The 27401-nt window shown below is 35.9% G+C and overlaps 1 protein-coding gene across 1 annotated transcript in view; it reads right to left on the bottom strand.

The window, feature by feature from the left end:
- Positions 1-24419, bottom strand: part of ADGRG7 (adhesion G protein-coupled receptor G7) — a gene marked incomplete at both ends in the record, with an annotated part of 64925 nt that extends 40506 nt beyond the window's left edge. The window contains 6 exons of the mRNA XM_081301952.1: positions 4191-4291; positions 5588-5737; positions 7994-8106; positions 11155-11259; positions 12209-12322; positions 24305-24419. Coding sequence (XP_081158078.1) covers positions 4191-4291; positions 5588-5737; positions 7994-8106; positions 11155-11259; positions 12209-12322; positions 24305-24419 — 698 coding nt within the window. The remainder of the gene's footprint in view (positions 1-4190; positions 4292-5587; positions 5738-7993; positions 8107-11154; positions 11260-12208; positions 12323-24304) is intronic.
- Between the last annotated feature and the right edge of the window lie 2982 nt (positions 24420-27401).

The following is a 27401-nucleotide window of genomic DNA, read 5'->3' as shown; positions in this document are numbered from 1 at the left end:
TTGTGGATTAGTCTCTGTGTCCTCTATTCTGTACCATTGGTCCATCCGCCTGTTTGGTATCAGTACCATGCTGTTTTTGTTACTATTGCTTTGTAGTACAGTTTGAACTCTGGTATCCCTTACCTCCAGATTCATACTTCCTGCTTAGAATTGCTTTTGCTATTCTGGGTCTTTTGTTTTTCCATATGAATTTCATGATAGCTTTATCTATTTCTACAAGAAATGCCATTGGGATTTTGACTGGCATCGCATTAAACCTGTAGAGAACTTTGGGTAATATCGCCATTTTGATGATGTTAGTTCTGCCTATCCATGAACAGGGTACATTTTTCCATCTTCTGAGATCTTCTTCTTTCTCTCTCTTTAGGGTTCTGTAGTTTTCATTGTATAAATCTTTCACCTCTTTTGTTAGGTTGATTCCCAAGTATCTTATTTTCTTTGAGGATATTGTGAATGGAGTGGTTTTCCTTATTTCCATTTCAGAGGTTTTGTTGCTGATATACAGGAATGCCTTTGATTTATGCGTGTTGATTTTATAACCTGCCACTTTGCTGAATTCATTTATTAACTCTAGCAGCTTCTTTGTAGACCCTTTGGGGTCTGTAAAATATATTATCATGTCATCCGCAAATAGCGATAATTTAATTTCTTCTTTTCCTAGTTTTATGCCTTTAATTTCTTTTGTCTGTCTAATTGCTCTGGCTAGTACTTCAAGAACTAAATTGAATAGAAGTGGTGATAGAGGGCATCCCTGTCTTGTTCCAGATTTTAGAGGGAATGCCCTCAGTTTTTCTCCATTTAGGATGATGCTGGCCTGAGGTTTAGCATATATAGCTTTTGCAATGTTGAGGTAAGTTCCTGTTATCCCTAGTTTTTCTAGTGTTTTGAACATAAAGGGATCCTGTACTTTGTCAAATGCTTTTTCTGCATCTATCGAGATGATCATATGGTTCTTGTCTTTAAGTCTATTGATGTGGTGAATAGCATTTATTGATTTCCGTATATTGAACCAGCCTTGCATCCCAGGGATGAATCCTACTTGATCATGGTGCACAAGTTTTTTGATATGCTTTTGTATTAGATTCACCAGAATTTTATTGAGAATTTTTGCATCCAAGTTCATTAGAGATATTGGTCTGTAGTTTTCTTTCTTTGAAGTGTCTTTGTCTGGTTTCGGGATCAGAGTGATGTTGGCCTCATAGAATGAATTTGGAAGAGCTCCTTCTTTTTCTATTTCTTGAAATAGCTTGAAAAGTATTGGTATTAATTCTTCTTTGAAGGTTTTGTAGAACTCTGCTGTATACCCATCAGGTCCAGGGCTTTTGTTGGTTGGTAGTCTTTTGATGGCTTCTTCTATTTTTTCCTTTGTTTTTACCCCTCACACCTCAGATAGAGCCCTAATATCCAGAATATACAAAGAACTCAAAAAATTAAACAATAAGATAACAAATAACCCAATCAACAAATGGGCCAAGGACCTGAACAGACACTTCTCAGAGGAGGACATACAATCAATCAACAAGTACGTGAAAAAATGCTCACCATCTCTAGCAATCAGAGAAATGCAAATCAAAACTACCCTAAGATACCATCTCACTCCTGTAAGATTGGCAGCCATTATGAAGTCAAACAACAATAAGTGTTGGCGAGGATGTGGGGAAAAGGGTACACTTGTACACTGCTGGTGGGACTGCAAATTGGTGAGGCCAATTTGGAAAGCAGTATGGAGATTCCTGGGAAAGCTGGGAATGGATCCACCATTTTACCCAGCTATCACCCTTCTCGGACTATTCCCTGGGGAGCTTAAAAGAGCGTACTATAGGGATACTGCCACATCAATGATTACAGCGGCACAATTCACAATAGCTAGACTGTGGAACCAACCTAGATGCCCTTCAATAGATGAATGGATTAAAAAATGTGGCATCTATACACAATGGAGTATTATGCAGCACTAAGAAATGACAAAATCATAGAATTTGCAGGGAAATGGATGGCATTAGAGCAGATTATGCTAAGTGAAGCTAGCCAATCCCTAAAAAACAAATGCCAAATGTCTTCTTTGATATAAAGAGAGCAACTAAGAACAGAACAGGAAGGAAGAGCATGAGGGAAAGACTAACAGTAAACAAAGACGAATGGGGGGAGAGAAAGGGAGAGAGAAGGGAAAGCATATGGAAATGGTAGGAGACCTTCAATGATACACAAAATTATAAGAGGTTGTGAGGGGCAAGGGGGAGGGAAAAAATAAGGGGAGAGAATCGAACAACAGCAGAGGAGGTAGAGAGGGAAGATGGGAGGGGAGGGGAGGGGAGGGGGGATAGTAGGGGATAGGAATGGTAGCAGAATACAACAGTCACTAATATGCCATTATGTAAAAATGTGAGTGTGTAACCGATGTGATTCTGCAATTTGTATTTGGGGTAAAAATGGGAGTTCAAAACCCAATTGAGTCAAATGTATGAAAGATGATATATCATGAGCTCTGTAATGTTTTGAACAATCAATAAAAAAAATAAAATACAAGAAGTAAAATCAAGAATCAATAAATTAGATGGAATCAAACTAAAAAGCTTCTTCACAGCAAAGGAAACAATCAAGAACATGAAGAGAGAACCTACAGAATGGGAGAAAATCTTTACCATATATCCCTCATATAGAACCTTAATCTCTAGGATATATAAAGAACTCAAAAAACACCAAAAACACCAAATAACCCAATCAATAAATGTGCCAAAGAACTGAACAGACACTTCTCAGAAGAAGACATACAATCAATCAGCAAATATATGAAAAAGTGTTCAACTTCTCTAGCAATTAGAGAAGGGCAAATCAAAACTACTCTAGGATTTCATCTCACTTCAGTCAGAATGAAAGCTATTGAGAATACAAACAACAATAAATGTTGACGAGGATGTGGGGGGAAAAGGCACACTCATACATTGCTGGTAGTACTGCAAATTGGTGCAGCCAATATGGAAAGCAGTATGGAGAATCCTTGGAAAACTGGGAATGGAACCACCATTTGACCCAGCTATTCCTCTCCTCAGTCAATACCCAAAGGACTTAAAAATAGCATACTACAAGGACACAGCCACATTAATGTTTATAGCAGCAAAATTCACAATAGTTAAACTGTGGAACCAACCTAGATGCCCTTCAGTAGATGAATGGATAAAGAAAATGTGGTATATATACACAATGGATTACTCAGCATTAAAAGAGAATACAAATTTTGGCATTTGCAGGAAAATGGATGGAGATGGAGAATATAATGCTAAGTGAAATTAGCCAATCCCAAAAAACCAAATGCCGAATAATTTCTCTGATTTAAGGATGCTGATCCATAATATGCTGCTTGGGGTTGGGGGTGGTAATGGGAGGATTAAATGAACTCTAGATAGAACAAAGGGGAAAAAGAGGTGGGGGGAAGTGAGGGGACAAAGGGGCAGGAAAGATGGTGGAATGCGATGGTCATCATTATCCTAAGTACAAGTGATTCTACTTTGTGTACAACCAGAGATATGAAAAATTGTGCTCTATATATGTAATATGAATTGTAATGCATTCTGTTGTCATATGTAACAAATTAAAATTTTTAAAAAAATATACTGAGTCCCAGTGAGGATCTTTATGAATAAAGCACGTGAGTTTTAGTACAAATATAGAACCCAGAATAATCCAGAACATAGGTATCAAGAACATACAAAGCAAGTATAGTTGGATTCTTCTTCTTTTTTTTTATTTCAATATAGCCTTGGAAAGCTAAATAAAGTTTAATCAAAATATACCAGGGTATTGGAAGAGAGCACTGAGGTATAGGATGGGGACTGGCTGTGTATCCTGCAAATGATGTAAGTTGACTGCCCTCTGCAGCTCTGTACCTGGAGAACAGAGTTGGAAGAGCTCCTGCAATGGGTGGAGGTTACCCCTTGACCATGACCATGATAAACTAAAGCCAAGGAAACGAGTTCTAATTTATATCATCCCAGTCACTATCTCCAGGATGTAGCACTTACCACTCTAGGTAGTAACCAGATCAAGGGGAAAGCCAAGGACTCTGTCTGCATTTCAGATAAATCAGTCATTTGCTGCATTCATGAGAGAAATAGACACCTCTATTTATGCTTCATCCTAGAAAACTAAATGGCACTTTGTCGAGTTTTCTTTCCAATTGAGACTGTGCTTACGTTGTAAAGGCATTGTCATCATCAGTAGCAGCAGCTCTTTGAAAAGCATCTTCACTGGCATCCAGAAGTTGACTCACTGTTGTTACAGCAACTTTCTTTGCCTGCCAAGGAGAAGGCACTTGTGATCACCGAAGACACCTCATACATTATCATCACCATCATGATGGTGAATTATTATGTAGCAAGTAGCATCTTTGTATGGTAAGAGGCAAGGATATTTTTTTTCAAAATTAAAATTTTAGTTTTTGACCTATGTAAATGACAGAGAGACTCAAGACAAGGGAATGTTAAGGATGCTGATCCATAATAAGCTGCAAGGGGTGGGGGGTGAAAATATAAATTAAGATAATGAATTAGGAGGCTTAAGTCTCTAAATATGATCTCTTAACATGATACTTCACAAAACCCTATCCCATTCCTAAGAACTCAAAGGCAAATGCTTGGATACAAAACAGAAACAAAATAAGAAGAGTTCAGGGCTCTGATTGTTAATATATTTCAGCCCAGAATATCACTTATCAGTATCACTTACTAGTTATATAAGCTATCAGGCTTAGTAAGATTATTTGTATTTTTTTTTTTACAATAAAAAACTCAGGCGTATGTCAGAGAGATGATCTCTTGGCATTTGATTACTATTTAATTGACTATTTTTACTAGTTAATCTTTCTATAAATTCTAAATTTTGTGGTCAATAGTCTTATTTTAATTAATTTGTGACTTGAATTCCATCTACCTTATAAAGGACCTAGTGTAACTTTAAAAAACTTTTTTTGAAATAAGACATTTAAAGGGAATGGAAGAAAGGAGCTATGCCCATATTCCATGGGCAAGTGCTGGGTAAATATGTATTGGTGGTTTATAACACTACCAATTCTCAAGCTCTACCAATTGATAAATGTTCTCAAGCTCTACCAACCAATAAATGTTGAGTATGTGTCTTGTTTTTAGGTATCAGAGTTTACCAGGTTGTCATACCACAAATGTAAACTAGGCTTCAAGTTTCCAGAAAGGCTAGACCAAAAAGCAATTATGCTTATCACAAAGGAATCAGGGTTTAAAAGTATGTTCCAGAGTGAGTTCTCTGGAATAAGAGAGAGATGTTGAGGTCAAATGCAATTGGTAAACAAATTAATAAAGTAACAGAGACTTGTTCATGTCAGGATTTTCTGAAAGATTTAGCATAATAATGATCATTATAATTATCCCAAAGGAAGATATTTGCACAAGGACCCTTTTTAAATTTCTTTGAACATCCTTTAGAAATAGTACTCTACAAAATGATCTTAAGCAAAATTAACCTAGCCCAAATCATACCGTGATATGAGGAGTAGAATTTGGTATGTCTTTCTACTGTCCCCCCCACCAGCTTATTTTATGAAAGTCTCCAGTTTTACCTCAGGTTCAGCCTTTCTGGATGCATTGAAGATTTGTCCAACCACTTTAGTAGCAGAAGTGATGTTCTCAGCAGTTAATTTACTGGCATCAGATGTTAAAACCTGGGCTTCAGCAGAAATAGTCTTAGAGTCCACTGTGATATTGACTATCTGTTTACAAATTAAGCAAAAAAAAAAAAATACCTAGCTTTATACAATTATATCTAAACACTTTGCAAGCAATTGTAGGCCAACAAGCTGAAATTTGGCTGAGCCTCAATCTCCTGAACATCACTTCCACCCAGCCATTTTCATGTTTGGTTCTTTCCTTGTGTAAAGGACACAGTACATGCAGACCACAGTCTTTACTGGTTGCAAGGACTGATTAACTATAACACGTATGCCTTAGCAAGAGTAGAGCGACTCCAGTATCTCCAAGGACCAATGCAGGTTCACTACTACCTGTTACAAAGTCCATAGATAGATGAGCACAAAAACTGAAAGTGAGTGATCAGAAATTCATGTAATTATTTTATGTGGCTGATAATAGAATAACAAATAATTTTAAAATTGGGTTTGCTTTTATGTATATTCATTTTGTTTTTCTATTATTGAATTTTACAAAATTATTGGTCAGCAATGGGTTGGAAGATTTTTTAAGCTGGCTTTTCAGCACAGTTTGGGAAGCACTGGCCTACACGACCTCTCCAGGTACCAATTGGCCCCAAGGCTCTGTGCTATGAGGCTGAAACATGCTAATCTGTACTGTCAGTGTCACAGTGTCACAGCGTTGGAGAGGTCTTAGTTTTCCACTAGATGGCAGCATCATTTAAAAAAAAAATCAAACCAACTGTTACAGGCAATTCACAGTCAGAAATAAAATCCAATCAGTAGACAAAAACAGATAACTGTTTCATTCAATACCCAGGTCCCTGCTATGTGTGAGGAAGGCACTTTGCTAGATATTTTAGAGGTGTTATCATATGTAATAGAAATACAACATTGTAAGGCTCAGAGAGGTTAAGGAGCTCAACCAAAGCTCACCCACACAGCTTGGAAATGGCAGAGTCAAGAATTATACACTGGCTTGTCAGACTTCAGATTCTGCGGTCTGTCTTATACTCTGTATGATTGGCAGACACTTACACAACCAAACTCCCTTCCCCAACCCACCCACACCTGCTTTTCTGTGGTTCAGGAGTCAGGGCAGCATAGTGTGGATTTTAAAATTGAGATCTGTGGTCACTGGGCAAAAAATTTCACCCCTCAGAGTCATATTTTCCTCTTCTACAAACTCAGTACACTAATACTTATCTGTGGTGTTATAATGTTATGTATGATTTTTAAAAACTATTAACATATGCAAAATGTTCATCACAGTACAGACAGATGGTCCCCAACTCACCATGGTTTGACTTAAGACTTTTTGACTTTACAATGGTGTGAAAGCAATACATATTCAGTAGAAATTGTACTTCGAATTTTGAATTTTTATTTTTTCCCAGAATAGTGATATGTGATACACCATTCTCTCAGGATGCTGGACAGCAGCAGTAAACCACAGCTCCCAGTCAGCTACATGATGAGGATTAACAGCCAATAAAGTCCGACAATGATGGCGTTGGGTAGGCTTGGTGGGGTAACTGCATCTGTAGTTTACATTTTCAACTTACAATGAATTTATTAGGACGTAACCCAATCATAAGTCCAGGAGTATCTGTGCTTGGCATAAGTGTTCGTCAATTAGCTAGTGCTATTACCTGCAATTGTTTGTAATATGGGAATAACATTCGCCTCACAGAAGTCTGATGAGAATTAAATTATATACGTATAATTTTATACATGTATAACGCCTGGCACATGAAAGAACCGACATAAAAGTACATTTCTTCTCCCCCCACCCCTTGCTTAGACCTTAGTGTTAGCTCTTCCATGTGTTGTATTTGCCTACACCCTTCATTAAAATAATTTATTTAATCTGTATGAAAACATAGCTAGTCTGATGCACTTCCCATCCACCTGCTCATAATCACAGTCCAAGATCAGCATTACTGTCTCAGCGGGTCTTGGGTTATAGTTTTTTTCCCTATTCATTCTGATCCAGCAAACCACCCAAATATCTCACTTTGGTCACAAATGTTAGGGATCTATTTTCAGTCAAAATGTCACTGGTCTCTAAAAATACGTCCTTTTAAAATGTGGAATGGGTTATCATCTGCTGGAATTTGCCAAAGCAATAAGTTCAATTCCTCTTTTCACAAATAGATGTCAACTTTAAACAAATAAGAGTGATTTTAGGTACCAATTTTGTTATTTCTGTTTTATGAGTATGGGAAACACGGATTTGACCATCAAGTATCTAAAAAACAAAGACTTTGCCCAGCATCAGAACTTCCAGTTGCCCATCAGATGGGCCCTGGGGCATACCTGATTTTCCAGGGTTTCCAGATTTTCATTGCAGTTTCCTATTGTGGCATTTTGTAATTCTATCTCTCCATATATAGACACATTGCACAGGCGGGTTGCTATTGGAGAGCCAGCTTTAATTAAAAAAAAAAGAAGAAGAAGAAGAAGAAGAAGAAGAAAAAGACATGGTCTGTAAAAAATGTGCACAGCAGCTACTGTCCCGTTCACATGTTCCATCCCAATGTGACTCTACTGGTCTTCCCATCAAAGAGTGGACTAGATTCCTATATTTCCAGAATCCTGGCTGACCTGGAAATTACTTTGAATAGTAGAAAGTAAGGATTTCAGAGCCTAGGCTTAAAAAAGCCTTAAAGTTTCAGCCTTCATCCTCGTAGAATGCTGTCCTGGGACTATCATGTAAGAGGAAGCAGGAGTGACCTACTGGAAGACAGACCTGGCGGAGCAGAACTGAGGTGCTTGAGCCAACAGCCAGCACCCACATCCTAGATATGTGAGCAAAGCTATGTTAGACTTTCCAGCCCAGCCTAGCTGCCACAGGCAATGTACAGACTGTGAGAAATCTAAACAATTATTGTTTCTGGCCAATAAGTTTGGGATGATCTAATACATAGCATAGAAAAGTAAGTTAGTCTCTACAACGGTATTTCAGGTAAATATCACTTGTCTTGCTTTTTAAATCTGGAGTTCAAAAGACCAGTTGACTATTTATTTCCTTTGATGTTTGCTAGGAAGATTTACCTTCTAACAATCAGGGGCAAAATGCCTTTGAATTGGACATGATGGCTAAGAGATCAGAAACGTGTATTGAATTATTTGGTTTTTTTTTGTTTTTTGTTTTTAAAGAGAGAGTGAAAGAGAGAGAGAGGGAGAGAGAATTTTTTTAGTGTTTATTTTCTAGTGTTTTATTTTTTATGTGGTGCTGAGGATCGAACCCGGGCCGGATGCGTGCCAGGAGAGTGCGCTACCACTTCAGCCACATCCCCAGCTTGAATTATTTGTTGATCTTTTCTTCTTTATGCAAATCTGGGTAACTCATAAAAGGCATATTTCTATTGTACTGCAGCACCTGTTAGATGTTTTGTTAGTTCTTAAGTGCTTCCTAAGTGATTTGGTTTATTTCCTGAGATAATCACCTAAGCCTCTCTACCTCACTGTCCTATGGTTAATACTTAAGTAGCTGCTATAGATACAATCATTAAAGGAACAGATGATCAGAATTTTTCCTCAGGACCAGTTTTGAGCAACTTCTTCTTGGGGCATAACTAGAAATACTGAATTTAGATATTACTTCAACAACATTTAAGATAGAAGGTTGGAGTCACTCCTAATTTATATGATGTCTCCACCTCTACTATATGACATATGACAATTTCTAAAAAACGTACAGGATGTAAATAACTTTTAGGTGACCACATGTCAAGTGCACCTTTCCTCAGTATTACCTACAATTATAAATAGCCCTACCCCCAAATCATTGAAATATATTGTGGTGACTTCCTATTAAAAAATTAATTAATTAGAAGCAATGCTTTTCTTTCTTTTTTTTTGTAGCTGTAGATGAAGAGCATGCCTTTATTTTATTTGTTTTTTTTATTTTTTATATGGTGCTGAGGATCGAACCCAGAGTCTCATACATGCTAGGCAAGTATTCTGCCACTAATATACAGCCCAGTCCTAGAAGCAATTCTTATTATGAAAATAAAAGCAAATTAAAGATGTGTATCTTTAAAATTATATAATGGATTTGATCTGAAATTCAAAGGTAAAATATAATAAGCATATTTTCATAATAGTTGCTCAGAAAATAAATAACCCAATGAAAAATGTTAATTCTCTTCTCTCAAAAAAGTTATATATATTAAACAACCGTAATAACCTCCATGGATACATTACTGACACTTTTACTTTTCCTAATTCATAGCACACAATTATGCTTTGTAGGTTGCATCTGTTTTATAAATCATTATGTAATACTTAAGATATATAAAATATATAAAAATTAGACAACAGGTACCCATAGCCCATAGACACACCACATAGTATAATATGGCATACATAGTATGTATGGTAAGTGACAAAGCAACCCAAGTCCCTTTTTACTTTCTGAGTTCTTAATGAAGAAGCTAGAAGGACCTATGTCAAGAGTAAAGTCAGGAATACTGGAGGAATCATGAAATATGTGAGCAAAACAATTTGCATTCTGAAAATAAAATGCAGAGCTACATAATCACTTCGATTAAATAATGTAAAGAAACAATAGGAAAGAACAATTCAAGTAATTCACTTAGTTTTTCCAAGAGCCCTTGATATGCACAAATGTTTAAGTAAAATGTGAAATTCTCCTCAAGGTTGTTACTGACAGTGGTTCTATCAAATATTTTTGTGAATTATCTAGAATTGGCTGTATTCTTGGGGAATCTGGTCCTACTGGAAATGTGGGATTACCTGTAAGATTGAGAAGATAAAACTCAATGCAAACGAGGGACAGGAAAACATTTAGGGAAAATTATGACAAAGTAGGCACACTATTAGGAAAGGGATCCATGGATTTCTAAAGGCTAGGGCATAGATGTGGCATTGAAATAAAACAATCATCAATATCCAGGATGTTATCAGGGATTGAAAAGGGAAAATATTATTTGCTCCTTTACTCAGAATGCCACTATGAAAATAAGTTTGTCGTGTTCAAGAAAGATATGATGAAGCTAGAGAGTATTCCAAGATAGATAACTGAAATGATCAAGGAGATGAAGGCCTGCTGACTACAGACAGACTTAATTACTTCTCTACCTGGAAAGTTGCAGTCTGAAAGTGGATTTAGTGTAAGTCTATAATCTAGACTAATTCTTTTAAATTGAGACAAACTAGTTCAAAATGAAAATGTTCACCAGATCAAACTCTAGGAGACAGAATGAGCTGGACAGTCCTATTAAGTAAGCATTAAGAGGAATTTTCAAACAAACGATCCATATTAAGGATTTTGGAAAAATTACAATTATGTGAAGAACCACACAAACTTTGAACATTGACATCATAAAAGGAGACTAGGCCTTTCCTTGATACCTCTTCCAGAGTTTTAAGACTAGTTGGTGGGATGGTAGGTATGACTCAACATAGAGAATATTATGCCCAAAGAAAGAAAAGTTTTAGAAAATACATACCATTTAAAGTGTTCTTGTCACATGTTTCCAAAGAAGTTCCATACCTGCCCACTGGAATTCTGGCAAAAGTAAAATTCATATAGGTACTATTTTCACAGAAATTAGCTGTAATGGAAAGAAATTTTTTCATTAAAAATCATACTTCTCTTTTTCAAATTTGAACCCAGATAAAAGTCAAAGTTCAGAACCAATATAATGTAATTTGAAAGGTAATAGAATCCACTCGTCTTTTCTATCTGGTTAACTTTCTACCATTAGAGTAGCTAACCTGTTAGATAACAGATTCTAGCGTACAACATACATACCTAGGTAGAAGTAGAAGGTGAGCAATAATATACTAGCAAGGATAGTGTATATGAAATGAGTTAGAATCTTGAAAATTTAAAATATGCAGCTTACAGTGATAAAGGCCATAATGAGGATGTGGGTCAAAGCAGAAAGATGTGTGAGACGTACTGGCTGGTAGGAATATAAGAAATGATAGGAAGGGGTGTGTAGGGCTCTGGATCCCAAGCAGGCAGCATAAAGTGTGAAGAGTTCAGCCTTGAACTTAGATAGTGAGACACTACTGATTGCAATAAAACCACTATATCAATAACTCTTTAAGGAAAAGGAAGAAAAGACAAGAACTTCATTTAAGTATATAGGTAGTGGATAGGGAGATGCATCTCAATTTCAGAAAAATTAAACATGTTAAAAATGTGATATTTTAAATAGGATAACATGGCATATCTGCAATTGAAAGGACCTGAGGGAACCATATGGCCAATTGCCCTAAATTTGAAGGAGACACACCTGTGAATTTAATAGAGAAAATTGACAGTCAATAAATGGACAAGGTGTATTGATTACATGGTTAAATCGAACTAGAGGGAAATTTGCCTTTGACTCTTGAGTTATTAAACACATCTTAAAGCCATCACCATTGTGCCCATTTACTGGCATTATGCCCATTAATTATAATTGATAATTGAAGTTTCCAGAAGTGTTGCTGAAGTTCTCATTAACACAAGGATGACCTAATCCCACCCTAGTATTGTCTCAAGTAACTTACCGATGGTACATCTCAGTCCCTTCCACTCTTCTGTACAAATGCATCTGCCGTTTTCCCAGGTTCCACCATTCCTGCAGAACACTGTAGGGGTGCTCAACGGGGGAGCAACTGTTACTAAAGAAACAATAAATAACAGAATAATATGGGAACTGGCAGATTAGTTTCTCCTTTCACATCTGTGGATGTTTAACTCTGAATGTAAAACCATTACTTTGAGAATCATTACTGAGAAATATCCTTTGTAATAGCATCATCTACAAATACACACACACACACACACACACACACACACTGAGAAGCTACACAAGATGTAGACTTCTAACTAGGTGCTATGTATGGAGAGTAGGCCATGACTTGTTCAGAGTTACTCCATGACGTATGGAAGGAACAGTAATATTCAGGCTGTGCCTGACTCTGAATTACTCCATTTTGCACAGAAGTTTGCCATCAGCTACTCCTTTTGAGTACAAATACCGAGGAGGAATGACTCTACACCTTGTTTGTAGAAGTAAACAACCACCATCTTCCCAACACAACCATAAGGCAAAAATTGGTAAATAATTTATATATGCCAACTTATCAAATTAAATCAGGAGCACATGGATATGGGAGTGTCACAAGTCACATCAGGAATGCCTGTCACAGAAGCTTATCACCCTCACCAGATCCAACCCCTTCACCCAAGACCCAAAAAAAAAAAAAAAAAAAAAAGAGTCCCTTAAGCCTGGACACAGCAGCACCCTGACCCTGTCAGCTGGTCACCCACCATGGCTCATGCCATGCCTGGGAAAATAACCACAAGGATAAATCTTCAGTTCTGCCTCTTCGGGTTTCAACATAGAGCAGTTTCTCTTGCCCACAAGGATGACACACAGCTTAATCTAAGCTGACACCTTGAGCTGACACTCTGAAACTGAAACTGCTATCCACCGAGGCCCTCCTCCTTGAGAACTCTGCAAAACTGGTTCTTTAAAACTCTTAGATGATCATCTATGATGACTCTTTGACTATGTGCATTGACATTCCTCTTTGCTTGTTATTCTTGGCACAGCATTCTAAAACCCTGTGGCTATCTAAACCCCTTTAAGGCTTTCTTTAATGTGTGTGTGTGTGTGTGTGTGTGTGTGTGTGTGTGTGTGTTGTGATATATATTATATATATGTATGTATGTATATATATATACACACACACATATATGTATATATATAATTTTTGAAATATGATGTATGACTATAATTTTTGAAATATGATGTATGACTTGAGTGTTATAGATATTAGAAATTAAGATTGGAATACAATAAAAGAACTTGTGACTGCCTGGTTTATGTATCAGGTGACCCATGAGTATTTGATGAATTGTCACTGATGAAAGTGGTATAGTTTGTAAATTTATTGTTATTCAATACATTTTGACATTGTGGAAAGATGCAAGTGTCTGTATTAATGCCACAGCACATTAGCAATACTATGGATACCATAAGCATTTTTTGTTTTTTATAGCACTGGGGATTGAACTCAGAGTCTTTCACATTCTAAACAAGCACTGTACACTGTGCTATAATCCCAGCTCTTTTAATTTTAAATTTGAGAGAAGCTCTCACTTAGTTACACAAGCTGGTCTCAAACTTCTGATCTTCTTGCCTCTGTCTCCCAAGTTGCTAGAATTACAGGTATGCAACATTATACCAGGCTCAAAAGACATATGTGAAAGATAAAACACCTTGACCAAAGAGATTAGAATCCCCTGAGAAAGAGGAAATTATACAGATGGGAGATAGATAGACAGACAGACTGAACAAGTTAATGTGAAATAACTACTTCTAGAACACAAAGGAGAGATATTGAGGCCAAAGGTAACCTAAACCCAAGAGGACATTCCAGAAGAGGTGATATTTGAGTTGGATTTTAATATTAAATCAACAAAAGCCAGATGAAAATGGGAGACCCAAGTAGGCAAATCACAAAAACATAGAAAGTTTTGATGTGTCAAGAAAACAGAAAAGAGATTAATATTCAGCATTAGTTCTATGTGTGAACAATAGGAGGACATCGGCTGGACTGGGAAGGGCCTTTAGACCATGCCAAGGAGATTTCATCCTGGAGGAATAAAGAGAGGTCTTCAACAGGGAGTGACATAAAGGCCCAAAAAAGCATTAAACATAAAAGAAAACTTTATAAATTGCACTTAATCAAAATTAGAAACTGCTGTTCATCAAAAGGCACTGCTAAGAAAATAGAAACAGAAGCTACAGACTGGGAGAAAATATTTTCAATGCATGTACATGACAAGGAGATTGTACACAGAACTGTAAATAAGAATCATTAATCAACATATAAGTTAGAATTGTAATTTTGTAAACTGTAAATAATATACATTACTCAAAAGAAATACAAAATTCCACCTTTTCAGGGCAAAATACTTGAATAATCACTTCATAAGAGAAGCTGTAGCGACAGGCAATTGGCACATGAAACAACTGCTTGGCATCTTTGTCACAGGAGAAACCCAAATCACAGCCATGGTGAAATACCATTTCAGGCCCCACTTGAATAAACAAATAGATCAAGAGAAGAGAATAGTGTCCATAAGTAGACTCACAAGTGTAGCCAACTGATCTTTGACAAAGGAGCCAGTAGAGTTGAATGGGAAAAGGCGTCGCTTCCACAAATGCTACATGTCCACAAATGAAAAATGAATCTAGACCTAGACTTCCATCTCTTAAAAAAATCATCTCAAAGGGGATCACAGACCTAACATAAAATGTAAAACTATAAAACTAGAAGATAGCAGAAGAATATCCAGGTGACCTTAGGTGTAGCCATGAGTTTTTAGGTACAATATCAAGTTATCTATTTTATATATATATATATATATATACACACACACACACATTATTAACACTATTATGGAGTTGTTTATCCTTCCATCATAGTTTATACTATTTTCATATCAAAGATCATCAATTTGTAGCATTTACATGTAGAATTTTTTACTACTAATTCAATTATTTTTTAATATATTTACTTTATTTATTTTTATGTGGTGCTGAGGATCGAACCCAGTGCCTCACATGTGTGAGGCAAGCGATCAACCGCTGAGCTATAACCCCAGTCCCTCAATTATTTTAATGGCTATAGTTCTATATAGTTTTTTTTTCTTTTGGGGGAGGGTAATTTTAGGTCATGTATATTTACTTAGAAAATTGTCATTTGACATAAGATTTATATTATCTGGGATAAAGTTTTCTATGATATTTGCTTATTATTTTGTTTAAATCCTACCTTTCGCTGTTGTGACCCTTCTTTTTGTGCCTATTGCTTAATTATGCCATTTCATTTGGATGAATCTTGCTAGAGATTTATCTACTAAACTTTATTTTTTCAAAAAAACTAGTTTTTTATTTAGTTGATCTTTACTCTTGTTTCTTTTATTGTCATCCCATGAATTTTCTTACTTTTATTATAATTAAATATTCTTTCTTAGAATTTGTTCCCTTTTTAACTTTTAAAGTTCAAATGCTTAAATCACTAATTTTCAATCTTTCTGGCTATTATATAGACCTAGAAGTGTCACTCTAAATACATTTTTAGTTGTGTCCAAGTTGTTACATAAAATGCTTCTATTGCAGTTTTGAACATTTTGTAATTCTCATTTGATTTCTTCTTTGAAATACTTAAATAATTTTGTTCTATTTATAACGTATTTTCTTGGTTATTTTATGCATTGCTGCCTAAATTGTATTATATTATAGTTAAAAAGCATAATCATATGGCATTGATTCTTCAGTACCTACTGAGACCTTCTGAAAATAGTGTACTTTCTCCACTTATTGTGGTCATGCTAATATATGTCTACTATATCTTGTTAGATGTATTTTCATACTTCTGAATCCTAGTTTTCTCTATTTGATCAATCAGTTTCTCATAGAAGGGTGTTAGATGGAAACATTCTGATTGTAAATCTGTATATTTATCTGTATAATTTTGTTCAGTGTTGCTTTATGTACTTTGAGTCTGTATTATTTGATGCATAAAAGCACAGGATTATGGATTCTTCCTGACTGGATTATTCTATCATTGAATCATAAAACTCATTCTTCATATTGTTCTTTACCTTAAAGCCTGTTTTCTGATTTTAATATTGCTAACTCAGTTTTCTTTGTTTTTGTTAGTATTTGCCCACAACTGACTTTTCCATAATTTTATTTTTACCAACAATGTAAACATTTAAATGTTAAATGTTTCTTGTTAAACTGTATTAGCTACATTTTGTTTTGCTTCAAAGATATCCAATATGACAATATTTCTTTAAGCAAATGAGTTTAAACATCTTAAGTTTGTGTTTGTCATTTCTACTGTTATTTTGTATTCATCCTTACTTTATTTTCCAATGATATTATTCATATTCTTTATTTCACTGTTTTCTAGCATTTTAGTATTATTTTTTTAAATCTCCTGCAATATTAGTCTTTTGAAACACAGAAAACACCTATGACTATTTATATTTGCCAAAAAGTTTGTCAGTTTCTTTTTTGCCTTCATATCTTATATTGTACACCTTCCCTGGATTCAATTTCTTTCTTTCTGAATTTAATAACACAATTTAATAATGTTTTCATCTGGGGCCTGTAACTTCCCCACTCCCCCACAAGCTGGAATGTGCTTCCTGTCCCTGTGAATGCACTGAAGCCACAACCTCTAGGGCTTACTCCAGGGCCTGCCCACCACTGTGATATCAGCTTTTTTCTCTGTTTCTGCCACCTGGCATTGACTTCAAGAAAGAAAGCCTGCTTATGAAAATTGTAATTGTAATTACAATTGAATAAATATATGTTATGAATAAATATATAATATTTATTATATATTTATTCATAACATGTAGATATTTGTAAGCAAGAAGAAAACCTATCCATGGCTATTCATTATGCCTTTTGCCCTAAAACTCATTTCTTAAGGAGTATTTTGACAACTCTTAGAAGAAGGGTCATGGCTAACCACAATGCAGTTGAATAGAAGGCACCTAACAAATATTTGCTGACTGGCTTCTTTGCCATTTGCATTCTGGTTGAAAATATCTAATCCAAGCTGGATTACCTACTCCACTGTCAGATTTGCATGTTTAACACCTTGTACTTATGCACTTTGAGACTCTAAAATTCCTAAATCATTCTTGAGATATAGCAAAAGTAGTACTGACATCATTAAGACTCCATATTTTATATAAAGAAATCGGACTCAGAAAGATGAAGTGGATTCTTTGTAACTCATAAGTACTTTTCGAACTGTGGACTCAAGAAAGACATTAGCTATTCTTTAGCCCAACCCCTTATTCTACATAAAAGCTCACTGATTCGTGCAAGAGCAGCAATTAGCTGGTAGCCGAGCAGGGGCTGGACATGAATTTCCTTGCTACTGACCAAGGTGTTCCTGCTTCCTTTTCACAGTGCCTGCCTCTACCACACAGTGTAAGCAGCTTCTTCATTTACTTGCTGATTCACACACTAGAACACATTTAACAGCAGTATTTTTTCTTTTTAACACTAGCAAGATAATAATCATATTTCTGTACTTTGTTTTAAATTTAATATATCAGCAATGCTAACACTACATTCAATACTTTCATTACACATTTTGAAAGATTAAGTGCAGAACATATATGACACATACACTTATTGCTGCTTGAAAAAGTAACATAAAATAATATTAAAGACTCCAAAGGGAAAATATTAATTTCTTCTCCTAAACTAGACAAGATTAGAATCTGCTTTTGAAAAATATAGTTTAAATACTAGGGAAATAAAAACATTTTCCTAGTAAAAGAAATTACACCAAAGATCCTTTCTAGTGTTTCTCTCAGACCTTTGTAGTATAAAGTCCAGGCATCCATTTGTCCCAGACCAGGAATTTAAAATAAGTAGGTGGAAGATAAATTTAACCCTCAAATGAGAGGACAACATTTAGGAAAATACAGTTATTTTTAAGAAATAAACCCTAAAAGATGTATACAAATAAAATACATATATTGTTCATTTAAGGTAAAAGTTTTTCACCATTAACTATCTGGTTAAATATTTCGATAAACTTGTTAAATATTTTAATAAGCTTTCCCTGCTGGTGCAGTGTAGCATGAACATTGAAAAGCAAATACAGGAAGATACGGCCGTTCTTACAAGTCTTTCTGTTTCTGTTCTGAGCTAGTCAATTGAACTTAATGATTAAACCTACTATGGACTTTTGGTTTGATAACTTAAGTCTCAATCCAAAGGTCTGATTTAGGTCAATGGTATCTATTACAAGTATAATTCAGGGAGTGGAAAAACTATGCTCTGTATTAAATGATCTAAAAATTTAGAAATTATAGAATAGTAGCTAACACTTATTGAGTATTTATAATGTACTAGGCATCCTCTTAAACATTCAAATGCGTTAGGTCATTTACTGCTCAGAGCAGCACTATGAGGCAGGATTTACTATTAACCTCATAAGAGGTCAGAAAACTAAGGCACAGAAATGTTGAGTAAGTTACTCAAAGTCACTCATCTGGTAAGTGGCAGTATTGAGATTTACACTGAGGCAGTCTAGATTCAAATCCCCCTGACCCCACTCTAAAGCACACAGCCTTAACCACTATATCTATAAAGATCTTTAACAACATGCATCATCAAAGACCATCATGGGTGGTGACAATATCCAGAATTTCAAGTAAAAATATCTAACACCTGGAAACTCAGGAATAAACCACTCAGCCAAGAATCTAGCCTCTTGGTTTAAGACAGTGACTTTTAAATGGGATCAGCACTAAATGTCACTGTTCTGATATTAAAGTAATCCATGCCCCTTGGTCAGTTACATAAAAAGATGTATCCCTCAAACAAGAATCCCTTCCCTTTCACAGAAACCACTGTTTTTCTTATTTAGAGGGTGGATATGTGAGGCAGCAAGAGAGATGAATGGTAAAGGAATAGAAGTGAGATTTTTTTAACAGCAGAATTGAGACTGAGAAACACCACTGTGGGCTGAAACCCAGATTCCTCCACCCAAAAAACACTTCTCTGAAGTGTTTTTTTAAACCCCAAATGCAACTGTCCTTCAGGAGTTAGATTTATTACTGAGATTAGCAGTACAGGAAGTACTGAAATCTAGAGAAATGAAAGCCAAGTATCCATGGACAGAGTATTTTCTAAGAAACAATAAACTCTCCTTGACCTTTCCTGACAACTCACATTTTCTACTGAAGAATTATTAGTGTTATAAAATCTGGCTTTGCAGTTTGGGGCTATTTCAACCTACTGAAATCTCTTGTTAGGCTGAGGAACAGGTATGTTCTGTGGCAAGGAACAAAGGTTAGACTATCTGGAGAGAAGGAAATGAGACGCAAGTGAACAGGAAGTTCTTGGGCCAGAAGCAGTGTGGGATATGGTCAAATAAGGTGTAATAGCACTGCCAGTATGTTTTGAGGTAAGACATTCTTTACTAATAGAGGTTAAGAAAACACCCCACTGCCATTGTGATTATGAACATCTGTCTATATTTACAGTAGGCTTAGCTCAAGTTGGAAAATGTCAAAGGAAGGAAATATAATAAAGTCTAATTATATTTTCATTTTACTTTCATCATCAAATGTAATGGAACCCAAAACCCATGCTGCTTTTTGTGGTACAAGCCTCTTGCTATGGAAAGCACAAAGCCAACAGAGACAGAGCACTTAGGCTTGTCCATTCTGAAAATACATCAGACGAGGTGGATGTTTTTCTGTGGAGCATGCCCAATTTGAAAATTCCAGCCTATCTTGCAAAACTTAGATTTGCTCCAATATATAGGCATCCTACAACATTGCTGATCACATGGTTAAACTAAAGAGGCCAACTGGAGAGATCTTAAGCAAAGAGTCCTAGAAATGGTGATATGGTGCATGGCTTGGAGTAGAGAAAGAAAACTAAAGTGATACCTTTCTTTAAAAAGTCCAGAATTGTATTTCTTTTAATACTTTAAAAGACATTATAAGGAAGAGGTGGTAATGTTATTTCCTTTCTTAACTATTTGACAATTCTTATTTCATGCTATGGTCTGAATATTGTGTCCCCTTGTTAAAACTTTCCAATGTGAAGGTATTAGAAGTTGAAACTTTGAAAGGTGATTAGTTCATGAGGGTAGACCATGCCCAAATGTAATTAATGCCATTAAGGGCTGTACAGACAGAATTTTCCTTTGATACCATATAAGGATATAGCAAAAAGCCACGTTCTCTGAATGAGGAAACAGGCCTTTATCATATACTGACTCTCCCAATAACTTGATCTCAAGACTTCTTAACCAATAGAACTGTGAGAAATAAATTTCTGTTGCTTATCATGTGTCAAGAAATAAGTTTCTATTGTTCCAGTAACCCAAATGGACTAAGCCCAGTTTCTGGTTGTCACATGAGTCTTCTGTTCACTCATTAATTATGTTTGGGCAACTATCACGCAAGTCCTATTCTAAGTGTAGGGAATGCAGTTTAGTAAGTAGGCCCTCCTTCTCATGGAACTCTCATTCTAGAAATGGGGAGACAATTAACCAGTAAACAAGTTAAGTAAGAAATTATCCAGGATAAAAGCTATGACAAAAATGCATGTAAAACAGAGCAAAGAGGGTGATAACAGCCTGGGTGGGTAGTAAAGTTCTCTTGAAGGAGGTGACACTCAACATGAGACCAAAATCATCAGAGAAGGAGCCATTCATGTGAAACTCTGGTGGGGAGTGTTCCAGGTAAATAGACATCATTAAAGAAGAACTTCAAGTCTAGACATTGCAAATGGATAGGTAGTCTTGTGCCTGGGAACATAGATGGAGAAAATTTTACACTTGGCAATATATCTCATCATGTCACTTTGGTTGAAAAAGATCATTTTTTTAATGGTTCCATCAGTGGCATGTAGAAATGATGGACTTCTCCAATAATCCAGAAATAAATTTAACCTATTCCCACTTTCTCTGTAGGAAAGTTAAGATCACAGATACTAAAGTTAAAATGATCAAGTTCAAATCCACACCTGGCATTTGTCAACTCCCCTTAAACTGTGCAGTTTTAACAAGAGATCAATAAGGAAATAGGAACAGAATTTTAAAATACTTCTCTATACCTAGCATCCTAGAGACTATGTCTTGAAGTACTTGTTTGATATTTAAACCAATGATTCATTTTAAGAAATAATTAGGAAAACTAACACTTAGAATGATTAGAGTTGAGCTCCTTCATGTCTTGTTTGATAGGTATTAGATGTTTGGATCTATGTGAATGTGAGAAATCTTTCCATTAAAAGCAGCCAATTATCAGGATGAATACTGCTAGGAATGCAGTCTCTTTTGCTGTTCTTGGGTAGAAGATCAATGCAGACAAGTATAACTTATCGAAGCTGAAGGAAGCACTTTGCACATCCTAGTACAAGGTGGCAAATCCATGACAGTTACTCAGCAGCCAAACATCTATGGACACCACTGAAGACTCAGTAAGCCTTAAAACTGAAGCATGACTACAAGCTACACTCTATACACTGCATTAATAATGTAGATCTCATTGACTTGAAAACAATCTTACTTCCCCCAAAGAGCCTGACTTTGTCTAGCAAAACAACAGACTGCTCTGATTCTGCTGCTTACTGAACGTCTTTGTGAATTAGGTTTTTCAGCCACTGTTATCTCAAGAAGAAAAAATGAGTTAATTGATTCGGGTCTACCCTTGTCTTCTCTGTAGGAAAGTTAAGATCACAGATACTAAAGTTAAAATGGTCAAGTTCAAATCCACACCTAGCATTTTCCAGCTATGTAAGCATGAAATATTCTCAAGAGCCTGAATTTCCCCCACTTGCAACAAAGAACATAATATCAACTCCAAAGGCGGTTGTGAGATTAAATGATATAAAGTATGTGAAATTTTTAGCACAATGCTTAGAATATAGAAAAAAATTGATATTATAGGTCTTTTAATGATTAAATGCATAAATAGCATGCATATCATCATATTAGTGTTGGTCCCCTATGGCCAAATAACAGTAACTTCTCATTGAAATTTACTTAGGATTTTTTTCTATTTTTTCACTAAGAAGCTATCACTTTCTAATGAAAAATAAAAATGAGGCATAATTTATACATCTGCTTATGTTAACAAAATTAATTTTGACTGCAATAAAATTATTATCCAAAATTTAACATGTATGCTTGTATACATTTTTTTCTGAATAAGACAATCATAGTTTTCATGAATTTCTCAGAGATATTCATTACCTTTATCCCCCTAAAAAATTAAAAAACAATATATTTCTATACCTAAGTAGAGAAACCAAAAGAAGAACATCCAACAATTATAAGAGTTGAGATGATGGGATGGGGTGGGATAGGATGAGATGGGATGGGATGGGATGGAATGGAATAGGATGGGATGGGATGGAATGGAATAGGATGGGATGGGATGGGATGGAATAGGATGGGATGGGATGGAAAGAGGAGCAATAGACTGAAGGAAGTGAGTGGGAAAAAATGAAATGGAATGGACCAAACACACTATGAATAAATAAAATGGACAAAGCAAACAGCTACAGCAGATAGTACCAGTCTCCATCCTTTTCTTTAAACAAAAGTGATGACCCTCCCCTTTTCCATTGGGTTTAATAAAAAATTGAGGGATGTCCTCATATAAAGATTTAATTGGAAAATTCAGAACAATGGAAAATTTAGTCTTTTATGAGGCGCTAGTATGCTTCTGCTGTTAGAAATGGGACATTTGCTACTCTATTCTTCCTTTGGGGTCTTAATCTTATTTTGTATTTATTTTAAGCAGCTCCCCCTGAGCCTTTGGATTTCATTTAATCTATCCCCCTCCCTGTCATTCTTCATGTTGTTTTTGCACTTTGGTCTTTGTTTTATTAGTTCTATTCTAACTGTGTCCTTTTAAAATCACCTCAGTTTTTCCCTTTAAAACTAGATGTTATAAATAAAGGAAAAGAAGACTTCTTAAATATTTACCCTTTAAATGAAGCTCATTGATTCAGCAAGCTTACCAGGGAGAAACATCTCTAGTTCACAATTTTTTAAAACCTGAAATAAACTATTTTACAAAACTTAAGCAAACAAAAGTACATTTTCCCCAAGTTTAAATATTATGTTTTTCTTATCAATTCTTTTCCTGGTTCTCTAAATGATATTAATACAGTATTCTCTAAATATTATTCCTTGGGGCCAGAGGACTGCAGCCCATGTATTTGACCCCTTCTGTTCTCACTGGGGACCTTTGCAGTCATACACTATGCTCCTACAGCAGTCTGCTCAGAGGGCAGATGGCCTCTCTTCCTGCCTCTCCAGAATGGCATTAGTTGCCCCTATTTACTCAGTTTCATTAGAAATGTTCTCTATTTTTGCAAAAAAAGCAGTGTTCCATGTATCTAACTTTGAACCCCTTTTTTGGAGAACCTCCACCACCCAAGAGCACAGCATAGAGATTGTTGTGAGCTCTGAGGGCTCTCCTTAACGCCATTGTCTCACACACTCCTGCCCCTCCTAATGCCGTTTCACACATTAGCAATGTACACACCAGGAGACTAATAACTACATGTTGAATAACCAGGAAAATCATTTTAATATCTTAATTTTTAGTTGTTTTCTAACTACAAAAAGAGGAAAGAGGAAAGCCTGTATGCAAACTCTGAGGTCATTTTACTGACGACTCTATTGTTTATTTCTAAACATCCTTGTTGAAATGAAATTCTATTCTGCCCATGTTTGATTGGCTGTGCGTACACATAACTATTTACCTTAATTGTGTATAATTAAACAAATCCAAATGTATTACTAATGACTTTAATTATTACTCTTTAAGTCAGTCGGGAGTTAAAAGAGCATAAAAACTCAACTATGCCATCCTTCATGCTGCCTATTCACACACCGTGTGTATTTATACATACACAGCTGTCAATTGACTCTTATGTTTCATAATGGCAATGTGGTGGGCAGCCTTAGCTTGGACAAGCTACTCTCCAGCATTGTTATGTCAGGTGGCATATGTCAGGGACAGAGACTCATGCCTTCTCTCTCTCAAAGTAAAATAAAACAGGGTGACATTACCTCTCTGGATCCTTATCACTGTCCTCCAGATGCCCAGTCCCAAAATGATGGCCGTCAGCAGCCCACATGCAACGGCTACCAGCACCCTGAGGTCACAGGGGTGGCAGCGAGCCATGGTAAAGGCACAGATCTACTCCTTGCTGAAAAGCAACTAACGTGTCTTCTCCTTGAGCCAAGAACTTTAATAAGAAATTGTCCTAAAATATAAAAATGATTCGTCCTTTCAGTGATGGATCAGGAAAGTGTTTTTCGATTTTTAGGAGTTTTGAGGTTAATCCAGAATGCAGTTCAAATCACCTAATAAAAGGTGCATATTCCACTTGCATTGTCCTCAACCTTCACTGAAGGAAAACATGAAAAACTGATTGATTGCAGTTACGGGTAAAAGAAGATAATGCAGGGCAATAAAGAAGGGGAGGGATTAGCTAAGAGGGTCAAAGGGTAAATATCCAGACAAGGAAGAGACTGAAGGAAGGGAACAAAAAAGAAGGATCCAGAGAGGAAATCAGGAAGGCAGTGGAGCCTGGTAGTCAGCTACAGCTCAGCTTCCTGTGCTTTTGTTTTAGGAGGGTCCAGCACAGGTATAGGAGCAGGGGCTTCAGGCCATGCACCTCTCTGTTGGGGAAATGAAGTATATTATCAAGGAGAGGACAGACAGCAAGAGCTGCATGTGATTCTAGCGCTTGAAGTTTTTAAGGAGCCTACACATTGACAGCTGCAGTTGGTGAGTAGACATACTGATTCAGGGGTGAGCTTTGCAAAGCACTAAAGCCCAGAATTACAACCCCTCTATCTTGGGCTTAAATGTACCTCCTAACCCATTCCAAAATTCATATTACATCTGAGTTCCTACAAACTGGTTTCTCTCTGGAGCTTCAGATTTAACTCTGCTGCCAGGATCCCAAGTTCTTCTTCTCACTCCTTACCTATCCCAGAATGAATGAATGAGTGAATGAGCACCCACCTCCTCTGAGTTCTGTTTATAGTGGACAGAACAGATGCTCTGGATGTTCCCTCCACTAATCAAAACCACATTTATTAAATAAATGCCTTCAATATGTCAAGATCATTACGAGACATGGACAAGTCCTCAAAGAACTCATATTCCCTTAGGAATGAGATACAGAGATATAATACCTGGTAAGTAGTAACTATTAAGGTGAAAGATAATAAAGTATAGTTCCTACAGAATACTAAACCATTAATTCCTTTAGGGAGTATTTAGCAAGGTTTTACAAAATATGTTTTACATTTAAGGTGATTTTTTGTTGACTCCTAAACAACTATATATATATATATATATAATATATATATATATAACATATATATATATATATAACATATATATATATAACATATATATATAACATATATATATAAAACATATATATATAACATATATATATATATATATATATATAATATATAACAACAAAAAGATCACCTTAAATGTAAAATATATCTTGTAAAACCTTGCTAAATACTCCCTAAAGGAATTAATGGTTTAGTATTCTGTAGTAACTATACTTTATATGTATATATACACATACCCCCCAATCTCTTTAACACTCACTTTACACCTTTAGGGGACATGAGTGTAAAGCCCTAACATTATCCAACTCTGGAGTTTAAGAAAAACACACTAATGTAGTACAAAATGAAAGGACTTAGAGGTACTGATGAAGTACAAATGAATGCAAGTCCATTATCTCAGTTATTGTGAATATGTTAAAAAAATCTTTTTTATATATGTCTGCATGTTGTACACACAAAATGTCTGGAAGGGAACATAAAAAATTTTCATGGAAATCTGGAGTGGAACAAACTTTTTAAAATGTTATATCCTGGGCTTGGGTTGTGGCTCAGCAGTAGAGCGCTCGCCTAGCATGCTCGAAGCCCTGTCAATCCTCAACACCAAATAAAAATAAATAAACAAAATAAAGGTATTGTGTACAACTAAAAACTTGACGTTTTCCCTTGTGTGTGTGTGTGTGTGTATTTTGTTGTTGTTGTTACCAGGGATTGAACTCAGGTGCTCTCTACCATATTTTAAATTAGATTACTCATTCAATAATAAAAATTAAAATTTTCAATAAATAATAGATCTGAGAAAAGGAATTAGCACCTAGTAGACACCTACAATATACCAAGTATGGTTTATATATACACACACATACCTACAATATACTTCTTATGGTTTAGATATGGGATGTTTCCCAGAAGCTCATTTGTAAGACAATGCAAAGAAGTTTAGAGGTGAAATGATTGGATTATGAGAGACTTCACCTAATAAATGCATTATCCCCTGATAGGGATTAATTGGGTGACTGTAGACAGGTAGGGTGTGACTGGAAGAGGTGGGTCATTAGAGGTATGCCTTTGGGGTTTATATTTTATACCTAGAGAGTTGAGTCCTCTCTCTCCCTCTCTCTCTCTTCCTCCCTGCCCCTCACCACCAGTGCCATGTTCCCAGGTGCATTCCTCTGCCACACATTTCTACCATGTTGTTTTGTCTCATCTCACTCCCCAAAGATTGGGGTTGGTTGTCTTCTGAAATTGAGCCCCCAAAATAAACTTTTCCTCCTCTAATTGCTCTTGTTAGGCCTTTTAGTCACAATGAAAAAGCCAAATAAAATAATACTTTACATATTTTTGCCTAATTTGTTCCATATAGTAGCCACATGTAACATGCAATCTTTTTGCCCATTGCATAAATAAGTAAATACAGCCAAAGTAGGTATAATTCTAAACAGAAGCTCTGTGGTTAAGGATATTTGGACAGCACCAGGTTACACAAAGATTCTTCACTTTAGGATTTCTTAGAGTCTTTAGTACACTCATTTGCATTATGAATTGCAAAGTTTCTAATGCTATTTGACTGCCGAATCATCTCAATAAGCATCTCTCAGAGATGACATTCTTTAGATTGTGCTTTGGAAACACTTCCCCACATGATTATCTGAACAATGTTCTTCTTCTTTGAACAGTGATTAAAGAAACTATTTGAGGGACTCATGTTTGTGTTATGATGATGGTATTTTTCTCTTGCAGGGTTTCAAATGTTTTAAAAGGAAATCAGCTCTGATGGTACCAAGAC

The sequence above is a fragment of the Spermophilus citellus genome (assembly GCF_964194105.1).
Source record: "Spermophilus citellus genome assembly, chromosome: 7".
In the NCBI taxonomy this organism is placed as follows: domain Eukaryota; kingdom Metazoa; phylum Chordata; class Mammalia; order Rodentia; family Sciuridae; genus Spermophilus; species Spermophilus citellus.
This window is presented reverse-complemented; position numbering and strand designations above follow the sequence as displayed.